General features: G+C 51.8%; 4 protein-coding genes across 4 annotated transcripts; 1 reads left to right on the forward strand and 3 right to left on the reverse strand.

Moving 5' to 3' along the window:
* Positions 1–786: 786 nt before the first annotated feature.
* Positions 787–1,957, forward strand: AYO20_00666 (hypothetical protein; the record flags this gene model as incomplete). Its single annotated transcript, XM_022638975.1, has 4 exons — positions 787–1,395; positions 1,475–1,627; positions 1,683–1,727; positions 1,781–1,957. 4 exons carry the CDS (start codon positions 787–789, stop codon positions 1,955–1,957), a joined length of 984 nt encoding a protein of 327 aa, XP_022505258.1.
* A 333-nt stretch (positions 1,958–2,290) lies between these two features.
* On the reverse strand, positions 2,291–4,906 carry AYO20_00667 (hypothetical protein; the record flags this gene model as incomplete). Its single annotated transcript, XM_022638976.1, has 1 exon — positions 2,291–4,906. One exon carries the CDS (start codon positions 4,904–4,906, stop codon positions 2,291–2,293), a length of 2,616 nt encoding a protein of 871 aa, XP_022505259.1.
* A 1,328-nt stretch (positions 4,907–6,234) lies between these two features.
* Positions 6,235–8,188, reverse strand: AYO20_00668 (hypothetical protein; the record flags this gene model as incomplete). Its single annotated transcript, XM_022638977.1, has 3 exons — positions 6,235–6,390; positions 6,441–7,430; positions 7,523–8,188. The coding sequence occupies 3 exons, from the start codon at positions 8,186–8,188 to the stop codon at positions 6,235–6,237; spliced, it is 1,812 nt and encodes a 603-aa protein (XP_022505260.1).
* Positions 8,189–11,027: 2,839 nt separating this feature from the next.
* AYO20_00669 (hypothetical protein) lies at positions 11,028–12,272 on the reverse strand (the record flags this gene model as incomplete). Its single annotated transcript, XM_022638978.1, has 1 exon — positions 11,028–12,272. One exon carries the CDS (start codon positions 12,270–12,272, stop codon positions 11,028–11,030), a length of 1,245 nt encoding a protein of 414 aa, XP_022505261.1.
* Between the last annotated feature and the right edge of the window lie 279 nt (positions 12,273–12,551).

The following is a 12,551-nucleotide window of genomic DNA, read 5'->3' on the forward strand; positions in this document are numbered from 1 at the left end:
ACGACTGAGCGGGTAATCGGCATGGCACACGTAAAGCAGTGGCCGTACACAAGCGCTCAATATCAGCCTTACCTGTTTGTGACCGACATCATATCCATTCTATACATCAGCTGTGCTGACACATGTTGACAAGTCACAATGGGAGAGATCTACGTCGCATTGTTGCAGAATTCGAAACAGTTTTGCTCAGTGACGAAACCGCTGTGAGCCTCGTCGAGGCAAACAACATCTCTCAAGATAGCAGGTCAGTCAGACTGGCTGGATGTTCTGTCCTCAGATCAGGCTGACGTATTAGTTATGAGGAAACACTTCTTGATGGGGAACGATTCAGAAAGAGCATCGAGGTAGAATGAGACCAGACGCAGGCAATCCTGGCACACTGCTCGACATCTCTGACTGGTTATTAGGACACTACCGCTGGATGCCACAGGTACTTGTACGCGATGCTCCCCGCCCGCATCTGACTTCACTGACAGCTCTATTCTCGATAGATTCGTTACGAAATTCCTGGTGAAGCGACAAAGTGCTGCGTTGCCGCCGGATTCGAATAAGCTCCGCATCAGCCGAGACAGTTTCCGCCTGCTTTTGGACCATTACGATTTGCCCCCATCGTTCGTTTCTGCTCTAGCGCAGCTTCACCTGCCTGCAGGACGTGGCTTTTCTAGAGTCGCTTCATCTCCAATACGCGAGAACACCGAACTTTGGTATATCCTTCCAGTGCGGATACAAGTGACTTGCAACGACAAACAAAAAGGCCATGCCTCGAGCACGGCTGGTAGCAACCAGATGGATCCGTTCCACTATCTCCACCTCCCTGATGTGGAAGTCGATATTAGAGGATCGCACATTGCAGTTTATTGCGAGTATGCTGCTGGAGGCTCACAGTCCAAGTCAGTCACGTTCAATTTCATGGACGGTCGTTGGAGCAAATCTGTCGATGAGCCGCGACGCCGGCTGATCGAATCACTTCAGTACACCAAATCCCACGCCCAGGATGAAAACCCCTTCTGCATGCACATTGTGATACTCTCCAGTACTCTTCGGTGGTACACGAATGCATTGAGTAGTATCCACACGCAACTGATTGAGCACGAGAAGCAATTGCAGGTCGAGGCCGATGCGGTCACAGTCGGCAAGGAAAAGGCTTATAATACACTTAACAGAGCGCTCCACTCCGCGGCCGCCCATTTGCATCGCTGTGGGACAGAGCTGGGTTCGATCGACAGCATCCTCAAAGATTTGATCAATGCATACGCGCGACACCGCCGTACCTGTGGCGGAGCGGAAACCAACGACGAGATTTCCGCTGCCTTCGCATTCATCGGATCGCAATTATCCCAGATTCGGGTTTTCCTGCAGGAACTCGAGGTGAAACTACAGAACATCCTCGCTCTGGTAAGTCGAGGCTCACGCTTCTGCCATGCTACTATGACTAACAGTTCGAGCCGGTCCACAGCTATTTAACAAGATCCAGATCACGAACGACCAAATGATGGTTTCCAATGGGGAAAAGCAACACGCCATCCTCTTAGCTACTCAAGAAGACTCCAAAATCTCCCGACTCATCGCCGACAGGCAAGGTCAGCTGGCGGAGGAAATGAAAGAAGATAGTGTGGCAATGAAGACGGTCAGCCGACCCTGGACTCTCTTTTGGCTCTCGCATTGCAGCTAACCAGACCTAGATTGCCATAACGACCATGTTTTTCCTGCCGGCAACTTCCTTTGCAGTAAGTCTCCCGTTTCAATGCGAAGCAAGTCGATTTCTACTAAACCCTTCGAGGCGTTTCTAAGCATGCCCTTTGTCACAAACAACTACTACGTGAGAGATGCAGATAAGATCTGGATATGGGTCGTATGCACGGTCCCATCGACTATCCTCGCGTTCAGCATTTACTTTTATTCGAAGCACCGTGATCACTTGAGAAGGAGGGGATTGAATCACTCAGCGGCGTCATGACAGTCAACAAATGAATGACATTGTGCAAGACCCCGCTCAACAAAGAATCGCACAGTCCAACAACATGGAACTGCACTTGAGTCTGCAAGAACGCCGCTTACCCTCAGGGTCAAAAGGAGAGGCATCGCTCTTTCAATCTACGACCATGAGATGGGAGCATTCTTGGAGACGTTACACCGTAGCGGAAATCAAAAAAACGCAGACATTTGCTAGTAATTCTACTAGTTTGTTCGATTCAATGGATTACCTAGCTGATCGCTTCATGCATGGCAATAGTGACGATAGAAATAGGGGGAGTAACCATTAAGGCTCTTCTTCTCTCCCATGGAGCGGTCAACCCAGCTCGGGCAGTGGAGTCAACATATCAGGCGGATTGGCCTCGCGAAATTCACCCAGGCGCATCAACGGTTTTTTGCTGAGCCCGGAAGCCGAATATGCCCAACGGATCACCATCGTCTCGTTGGTGGGATCTTCACAGAGAGCGACGAAATCGCCAAAATCTAACCACTTGCCAAAAATCTCCGTGACCGATGCCGTCCGATCTTCCTTGCAGTGTTTTGCAAATTTCCATAAACATGAATGCAGTGCTGGCGTACAGTGCTTTCGGAACGTGTCCCATGCGTCCGGTATCTCGGCGAAGAGGCCGATTGTCCGCAGCGACATGACATCTCTACGGACGAGCTCAGAGATATCCAGTGTGTATCGGTATGACCTAGCCTTGAAGGTTACTCCGACTTCCGAAACGGTTGGCTGGGGCTCCAAGGATTCTAGATAGTCATACGCCTGTTGGCGAGCCTCGGAGTGTAGAGATAATACGTCCTCCATGATCTGCCACAGGAGACGTATGAAGACTAAGCTTAATCGACGGGTCGAAATGTGTTTCATCAGTATGACAAAGGACTCGAGTGGGTGTTGAAGCAATTCCGCCACTGCAGGCGTCAGTTGTCTCCTCGAGGTAAACGGTGCTTGAAAGCACACCCCATCCTTGATCATATCGATTGCTGCCGATTTAATGGAAGATCTGGTTCCTGATGCTCGGAGCACCGTCGCTCTAGACTCCAAGGCTTCCATGGCTGGTGAGAGTAGCGATTGGAAGAAAGCTGATTGGTCTCGTGATGCAGCTTCGATCCTTGACAGAGCTTCCTTTAGCACCGCGTACATGACAGCAAAGATGTCATCTTGGTAAAACCGGTGGGCCAGCGACACTGCACATGCTCGCAGCCAGGTCTGCTCATTTTCGCGATCGTCAAACCAATCAGACAATGGCAAGGCCCCGGTGAGCTGCTCATTGAGAGGTGAAGTGCCATGCTCGAGCAGCGCAAAGGCACATGGATCGCAGCAAATAAACGCAGACACGATATCCGTTTCTGGGTAGCCACCCATGGCTAATGCGTACTTGACTTGGCAGTTGCTGTGGGCGGGTACAAACCCTTGAGTGTGTATACCTTCCGGGGGTGCTTTTAAGAGCAATGCCCATGTTTGCGTGTGATCGTTACAGCAAGGGCATTTGACTGCAGCGAGACCGGTATGCGGTATCACGGAGAAGCCCGGAATGTAGGAGTAATTTTCTCTGATGGTTTTGACAAGTAGCTGCGCTGGAAGAGCCCCCTTGGAAGTGGTCAGATCGGTGGCTGTAAAACATGGATCCCATTTCGTCTGGATACTCGGAGCACCTTTGTCTACAATCTCAGGACTGTAGGTAGATTTGGAAATTGATGGACTCAAGCATGCGGGGCTGTTCAAGCCTGCACGGCTCACGAGCTCCATCTTCTCGAGAGCTTCCAAAATTAAAAAGTCTTGGTCTTTGTTGGTGCGGGAGAGTTTTTCGGATTCGTCGGCAAGCGCTAGCCAATTCGCGCGATGTGCACTCCGAAGAACGCTCTGGCATCGATTGCGGTTTTTTCCAGTGAAACTGTTGCGAATGCTGGCTCCCACTATCTCTTGAATGCTTTCCTGGGCCAGACCATTCACGTCTTTGCGCTTCAAGTGGCGAATGTCAACATCTTGCGACGCCTGACGTTGCTGCAGAAGCCAATTGGTGACATCCCGATCTTGTCCCCTACTTGATGCAGTCAACAGGACGGAATTTAGGTTTTCGTGATTGGAAAAGATCGCCGCGGTTTCTTCAGGCGTCAATTCTCCTTTGAAGACATGGTCAAGATTGACTTGACGGCGGTCCTGCAAAAGCACCTCGTTGGCCTTGATGTCGAAGCGAGGTGGAACCTGGAGAGCTTTGAGTTTCGCATAATCGAATTTGTACAGATCTCCCCAAGTAGTGGTATGGTCAATGATGGGGTTACTGAACGAAGAGCCAAGGATTTCGGCCAAGCAGCCTTTGCATTGCAGAACGAAGGCATCTCCCTCGATAACATCGTGAAAGAGAAAGATACAATCCGGAAATGCGGCGAATACGGAGACCCCGACGGAGATATTGGCCAACAGAGGAGGACGAAAATGATATCCGAAGAGAATCAGGACGCAGGCTTTGTTATGTAGTCCATTCTTCCCGAGTCCGGCGGCAAATTGCTGAATGTGTTGCGTATCTATTTCACCGTCGGTGAGAAGAAACCACAGATCAGCCTTGCGAAGAACATCCAAATGTTGTCGACTTTGCAGCATCGCGTTGGGATCTGTTCCGCCAGCCGAATCCAGTCTATCCAGTTCATCGACTGTAATGATCTCGTGTGCTTCTGAATCCCAGGGGATCACGCAACTGCTCCTCCTTGATTCCTGCGAAACTTGCGCCACCACGCTTTCTACCACGATTCTTTCTTGCCGCAAAATCTTGCCCTCCGTGCTGCCCGAGATATCCACAGAGAACACCATCGTGCAGTCTTCAAAGGCCGTGTCGGACTCTTCTGGACCAAATGTCCGAAGCGGCCTTTCATATTGCGTTGCTGGCTGCTTCCTCACGCCTTTCTTTTCCAAATTCTGGCTCACACGATCCATTGCAATTGTCCTGGATTAACGATGGTCGTTGGAGAGAGCAAGAGAGAAAAAGATCAGAAGAGGATTGCAGCGGCTGCAAGGACTTTGAATGAGGCTGAGCAGGGCTTACCAAAGGCGCTTAGGTTGGAGGTGTCCGGATGGTGTTCACATGACGGCGGTCCGGACCATCAGGCATTCCAATGCTGCAACGACAAAGAACGAGTATTATTGGATCATGCGAGTTCCATTGATCTGTCGCTTCTCGTCCAGAGAGAAATACTCGTCGGCAATGCGAATACGCAGAATCGACTCCTACCTTCGGCAGGCGCCGTAGAATCGGTGCAATATCATGACAGAACCCGACCAAGTTTTAAGGATATCATAGGTAGTGGTGAGTACTAGGCTACGGCGACCAGATAGAGGAGGGACGACCTTTTGGCCACCGCCCCGGTATAGTTAGTAGGGTACGCTAGCCCAGCCGAGCCTAAGTAGACGTTAAGCCGGACGCGAGCTAGCATAAGTAAAAGTAGCGCGAGGTCACGTAGGATGGGGGGACACGGGCGTCGAGATTCCGGTGCTGAAACAGCGAATACCAAAGGACAACATTTTGCACCTGAGTTTAGTCCTACCGCAGCTGTAGCTTTGTGTTTAAGGCCAGCCCAGTCGTACAGAGGGGGATCTCGGCTCTAGATCATTGCATGAACTAGTCATGGGTATCAGTGGACGTGGTGGTGGTGACGGTCGTGCGGCTGAGACGCTGCCAAAAAGGCCCTGGACTTTTTGTGCAACGCGGTGCATTAAAAGAGCCACGACCCTGAGACCAAAAGGTGTCCACCTTGTCTTTTGGGCAGGCAGTGGCAGGCAATGGACAACACGAAATGGTGGAAATTATTTGCCCGAGTTGACACCTTCGCTAGCCTCACTTGTTGCTGGGCGCATGACACGAACTTATCAGTGAGTGGCTGGATGGGGCTCGCATCAGGCAGAGTCTGTGGCCCCCACGAACAGGCAGGCGAGCGGGAAACTGTCCGTGCATTTTTAAAAGACATGGTGAGGCTAATAGCACGTGCGAGAAGCCCACTCACTACTCAGTCTTTGTCAGTATGCAGACAGATAAGTGCCAGTTGTGGTGGTTGACATAACAGAGAATAAACAATCTAAAATCAGCAAGTATATTTAGATAAACTCTGCGTCTTTATACCCCTACAACCAGCTAAACTTGGTGTCTACGTACAGTTGCCTAGACACGAAGCCAGCATTACATCCCACCAACAAGATGCCATCATAGGGAATGGGAAGTATAAGCCCAACAATCACATGTTGACCAACACCTCCACCCCCAAATCACTCTAGAATCCCTTCTTCTCGGCCACATCATAGTCGCCAAACTCGTCGGGGACAATAACCAAGTTGTCCGAGCGATACGGATCCACCTTGACTTGCCTGAATTTGCGGGCAGAGACTTTATTCTCAAACAAGACATCGAGTTCGGCGTAGGTGAGACCCTGGGAACAAATGTGAGTAGTCTGGCTGGCAAATAGGATCAGCAACGTACCTTTGGTTCTGGCAGACGGAAATAGGTCCAGATCAAGCCCAGCAGATTAAGACCGCCCCAAAAGAAACAAGTCTTTCCACGCCAGCCCCAGGCTGTCGGGTTCATCATGCGAGGCTGAAGCGTCCCGACCACAATACCCATGATATTGTACACGTTCCGGGATAGGACGACGGTCTTGATCCGGAGTCGAGTGGACGGAAGCTCAGCCACCAGCGAATAGCAGACTGGGCCAACCGTAAAATCGTAGATGAAGGTGAGGATGAGAATCAAGGCACCCGAAGCCCAACCGATCGAGGTAGACAGGGTTGGAACTCCAAGACCACCAATAATCATCAGTATGACAAACATGGCCAGTTGTCCGGCGAGATACAGAGTGCGACGACCAAAGTGCGGCATCAAGAACCAGGAGAAGACAGTCCCCAGGAACCCCATGGCACTCTGACCAACGCCGAGAGAATATGCATTGCTTTCGCTCAGGCCGGCTTGGATCATGAAATAGGTTCCCCATCCGATCATAGGAGATCCAGACGTCTGTTGAATCAGCCACGTGATGCACGTCACTTCAGTTCGTCGCAGGTCAACGCCTTTGAAGCAATCCCAATAATTGGTACCCGCAGTCTGCTGGATCTCCAGCTCGTTGGTGTGAATCATCATGGCCAATGTATCTTCCACGTTGAACTCGGTGTTCTTTTTCGACGTCAATTTGAGCAGGGCGGCCCGAGCTTGGTCCAATTTGCCATGGCGGACAAGCCACCATGGGCTCTCGGGTGCAAAGAACGCAGCTGTGGCGATGGGCAACGGCCATATCCACTGGATCGCATAGGGCACTCGATAGGCCCATTGATCGGACTGGTTTACGAAGCCCTTGAGCACTCCAGCAGCAATAAGCTGTCCAATGACCCAGCAGAGGTTAACGTAGGTGGTCAAGTACGGCCTCAACGGAACTGGTGTCACCTCGGCGGCATACGTGGTAGTGAGAGTTTGGAAAACCTGAGGGACTAGGTCAGCAATTTTTGCCTCGAAGCATGGTGGCCTCATGGCGAGAATGACACCAGAAGTTTCAGCAGGGGATGCAAACTCACCCCCCAGGGGAGACCGGACAAGATGTAGCCGGCGAGTAGCATCTGCACATCGACGGCGAAGAAGGTGATGAAGATGGTGGCAGTAATAAAGGCCAGTGCGCCGATCATGGTCCAGCGGTATCCGATGCGCTCGGAGATGATGCCATTGAGAAACAGTCCGATGATTTGAGCGGCAGCAGTGCCATTGGTGAGTGCCGATTGCCATGTCGCCGAAACCTGGTAGGTTTGGACGCCATCGACGATCCCGGCGGGCGACCCATACTTGCGAGAAAACGTGGTCAACCCGAAGAAGTTGCCGAGGAGGTATGTATCGTATCCCTCCATGATGACGGCGAGAGAAAGACAGAAGGAGAACATGATGGCTTTAGGATACAACCGGCAGCCCTCACGAAAGCCCATCTTGTGTTCCAATTCTGCGGCAGCTTTGGCATCGGCGGAGAGCTCAGCCAAGTTGGGCACCGCCACTGACATCTTGCGGAGTGTTTCATCCTTCTGGTTGAAGACTGCCTCTTCTTGTTGTGCCGCTACAGCGGCAGCCGGCACAATAGAAGACCTTCGTCTGGTTGTGTCGTAGGTTGGTGCCCCCATATTGCTGGCATAGTGGGAGACACTCATATGGCGACCAGCACGGCCGCCGCCACTCTCTTCGTCATGCGCGAAGCTCATCGTGAGAGGTGGTAAGGTTCAGTCAAGGGAATAGGCTTGTGAAGCACGCAACCTCGGTGGTTGCCGTTCAAACAATCGAATAGTTTGGTCACCGAAGTACCTGGCCTGTGGTCGAGGGAGACGAGTCCATGGAGAAAGGGTTTACTCAGGTAGATATATACTGCTGTACCTGGGTGATCGAGCTTCCCTCCCTCTGGTGAACCCAATGACGCACTGATTTCTCTAGACAGCTAGGACAGCAGTAAACCATTAGCTCTCAGTCGTATCGATGCTTGCCAATAGTGAAGGGGATATCCGGAGAAATTCCCAATCAGCGCAACCCAAATCAGTTGGGTGCTCGCATGATCGAGGTACGAGTTACCCAAATCAACGTTGTTGAGAATCCACCATTGGCTTGTCCAAGAGCTTCTTGAGCAAGGCTAAGCGAGCTTGTCGAGGTCAGACGGGTCAGCTGTTGCCGGCTCACAGACCAATGGATCCAAGAGCAAATGGTACCAAGAGGCTTGGATGGTCTCCAGAGCCTTCCCTTAAACGCAGGTAGAAAGGCAGACCAAAAGGAAAAACGAGGCGACGAGCGGTCGTTGGCTGACATGAATTGGGCGGTGGACCAGGTGCTGGAGATCGCAGAAATGGCCGGCAAAAAAGTGGAGAGATTGCAAGCAGCCTCGCAATTCCATGTGCCACCCACCTACCTTGAACTCCCTCTGGGGGCGCTACCGCGACCCTCCCTGATCACACACCTCCAGTGGGCCCGAGTTGCTTACCAAAAATGGCCAGTTTAGACTCTCCCGGACGTGTCCCAGTTGCTGGTGTTGAGCCAAACCCCGCACTTCTTGCCCAAAGTGCCCACTTATGTCAAGCCCCAGATCGTCTCCACAATGTTGATGGCTGGGGCATTTTGATGTCTGGATTTCCAACATGCTTCCGGTCCAATCTGACTCTGGGAGTCTTTTTCCCAAGCATTTTGATGCGGGCAGATGCTGGGCGCTTTGGGTGATCTGGGGGATCGCACCTCTTTCCCACATTCCTCGGTGAGCTTCCGCCCACCCACAAACCTTTACCGTACTCTTCTTTCGACTTAGAGTCGCCTGACGTTCGTTGGAGGATCTGCGATTGAGAACTCCTTTAGACGTGCCGACTTCCGCATGGGATAATTGTGACATGCACACTCTGTAAACCAAATGACTCGGCAGCGATGAGTCTGTATTCCCTTCCGAGGCTGAGACACCACCGCGAATTGGTAATCCTGGTAGAAAGTAGGGCTCTTGTGTCAACCCTGGTCACCTAGAGACATGAACGAACCTTCAGCCTCGACTAGCTGCAGTAGGCCCGAGAAAGTCTCTTGTTGCATCGAGATTTGGCATTGTACTGGGTGAAATGAAAAACGTCACCACTTAGTCTGATGGTACCAGTGGTTTGTGTCAAGGATGTTGTAGGTACATGATTGCCGAACATTCCATGTTGCCTCTCGCTTACACTACGTCTATCAAGTGACGATCTCCTCGTCACTCTGTCAGTGTAGTTCGAGCCTGGCACAGTAGAGGACTGAATCAGGTTGGGCTAGGGACAAGAGTTGCGTGGGTGGCTTGGCCCTCGTATTGAGGAGGGGGAGCCGGTGGCATTTGAGGGAGGCCATGACAACATCCTCCCCTTTCGCTCAAGGCTCTAACATCAGAGGAGGGAAAACGGGTTTCCTAAGGCGTCAGCGTCTTGGACTCGTCCTTGTGCCGCTGATGGTTCAGACCAGTTGCATTTAAGCTTAGAGAAGATTTAATGCATAAGTCTGTCAGCCTTCGCTCAAAGACAGAAGGCACTTCAGCATCCGTGGCTTCGGCGTTGAGGCTGTCGAGGTAGACCCGCTCATGAAAACTTCAGGGTGGTCTCGTTCAATGCAAGCTGCCGTCATCATGCGCCACCAAGATGTCTTCCTAGAAAATGGATACTCTGTGCCCTAAATCGCTCTCATGTTGGTAATGGCCTGCACGGTCAGGCGGAAATGCGCAAGCCAGGTTACAAACCCTGCATTTGGACACCAAAGAGGAACCTCCTTGGCCTGGTGGGGAGTCCATTTTGGCGGTTAGTGTGCCCCCTTACTCTGCCAGGAAAGTTGTTGCGGCCGTGCGATGCAACAAGGCTAGCAGCAGGATTGCCCGTAATCTCGGCGCATAAGAAATGCCCTACCAGGCAAGGGCGCTTGCAGTTTCAGCGACCTAGGCGAAGAGGAGAGATTCGGTGGATTTGGGTCGCAACAACAAAGACACCGAGAAGGACGTCTATCGTGTTGGAGGAAGAACAAAGGGGATGAGTTTGGCAGAAGGAAAATGCTGGGGTGCGATGATGAAAAGTAGCGCCGAGAATTTTGCCGAGCGCAGGCAAGGACCGCAGGCAGGACCGCAGGAACCACAGCGGGACCAGGTACAAGTATTCGCAGACAACGTCTCCTCAGCACAATCCACAATTACTCCGGCCACAGCACAGCTGGCATTCTATCGACATTCGAGATCTCTACTCGTTTCGGTTGTTCATGCGATCCAGAGTCCACCAAGCCCGCAGCCGGCGCTTCTACATACCTAAGTCTGCAGAAACTGATCGTTCGCTTGTCTCAGTGAAACATCTCCTGCAGCGACGTAACCTGCCCCATTGGCGCCAGGACGTCCATCAGTCGGCCCCATCGCTCTCTCTTTCTCTCTCTGTGTCTCTCAGAACCTCGTCTTCCCCGTCTTGCCCGTCTTCCATGACTGCGTACCCATTGAATGATGTCCGGGAGATCAAACACGACTGAGGACGGCGACAGGACGTCGAAAGAGTTTCTGTGAACGGATGACCTCTGTTCCATTGCTCATGAAGGTTGGCCGTTGATATCCAGGTTCGATATGGCTTGCTCTGCAGTCTTTCCCACCTCCACCTCTTCCTTCCCCTTGCCTTCAATTGAACCATCTGGTTTGGCGCTGATATTTGCGGCACCAGGGTATCTCGTGCCTTTGTCCTTGGGTTGCTTCTTCTTTTTCACAGGCTCAGGAGGGGGATAGGCTTTCTTTTCAATTTCTTGCCATTCTGGGGACGCCTGGAATTCGGCTTGGATGGGAGCGAGCAACTCTACAAGAGCCGCAGTAGCGCCAGCCTTGAGTAGCTGTGGAGTGAGCCTGTCGGCTCGATAGTCGTCCTTCAAGGCCTCAATATTATGGTAAACTAACGGCTCTCCTTCCCCTTCCCTCCTCTCGCACACGAACGTGCCTTTGCCCTCTGGATCCCGCAGAGAGCTAATGGGCAGCAACACATACTCGACGAAGGATATTATGCCGTTTCCTTCAACTTCTCCTGCAGCTGCATAGGCTTTGCGAAGCTTCTTTTTGACAACCTCTGCTGTGTCGAGAATGTCAATTTTCGAGTCAGGGTCTGATGCGGACATCTTGCCTCCAGCCAAACCGGGTACCATGGGGTTCATCAAGTGTGCACGTTCTTTGTACCCAATCTTGGGAAGAGCCTCTTGGGCCAGAGCAAAGATTTTCCGTTGATCAACTCCGCCAAATTGTGCATCAACACCCAAATGCTGCTCATCCAGTGCTTGCATCAAGGGATAGATCAGTCCAGATAACGTGGCGTTCTCAACCTGTTTAACCACCTCAGCGCCGGCCTTCTTGGCATCGTGTTCGGTGACCACGGAACTCAGTCGAAAGACATCCATGGTATAATCTGCACTTAATTGGTAGGATGACCCGAGAACAAACTCCAGTTTCTCCAAGCTCACACCCACGGCCTTGAGGAGGGATTGAATAATGTATTTGTAGTATTCCGCCCGGAATTTGACCAGTTCAATTGGCGCTTTCAAGTTGTCGAGAAACCCGTGAATGTCCGCAAGGAGAATCTTGACCCGGCAGCCTGCTCGAAGGAAATGTGCGATCTTCATCATTGGCACAAAGTAGCCGCAGTGTGGTCTTCCAGTCGTGGCCGTACCCCAGTAGATTATCAACGGTCTCTGCTCTTTCAGAATGACATTTTCGAGGATGTCTTCATGTAGAACCTCCTGCAATTGGTCTTTGATCAAGGCGAGTTTTTCTTCCGGCGACAACTCTTTGCTCGCCATGATGGGCAGGGTGAGATTAGGACGACAGTACGCTGGAGAGGGACGAGTGCAGGAGGATACTCCAGTGCCCGTGGAACACTGCCCTCAAGAGTAGATGTGCGGTAGCGGTGGTACCTAAGAACCGTCGAAAATGTGTCTCGAGTTCAGAGTCGGCGGCCTTTGCAGAGTGGTGACTGTGACAATGAGTCAATAGGCGGGGGGCGGGCGTGAGCGGGCAATTTTCAGACATGCCCGCAATTGAACCGAACTGAACTGCGGGCGCGGAAGTTTCTTGGCAGG

The sequence above is a fragment of the Fonsecaea nubica genome, assembly GCF_001646965.1.
Source record: "Fonsecaea nubica strain CBS 269.64 chromosome Unknown Scaff2, whole genome shotgun sequence".
NCBI lineage: Eukaryota > Fungi > Ascomycota > Eurotiomycetes > Chaetothyriales > Herpotrichiellaceae > Fonsecaea > Fonsecaea nubica.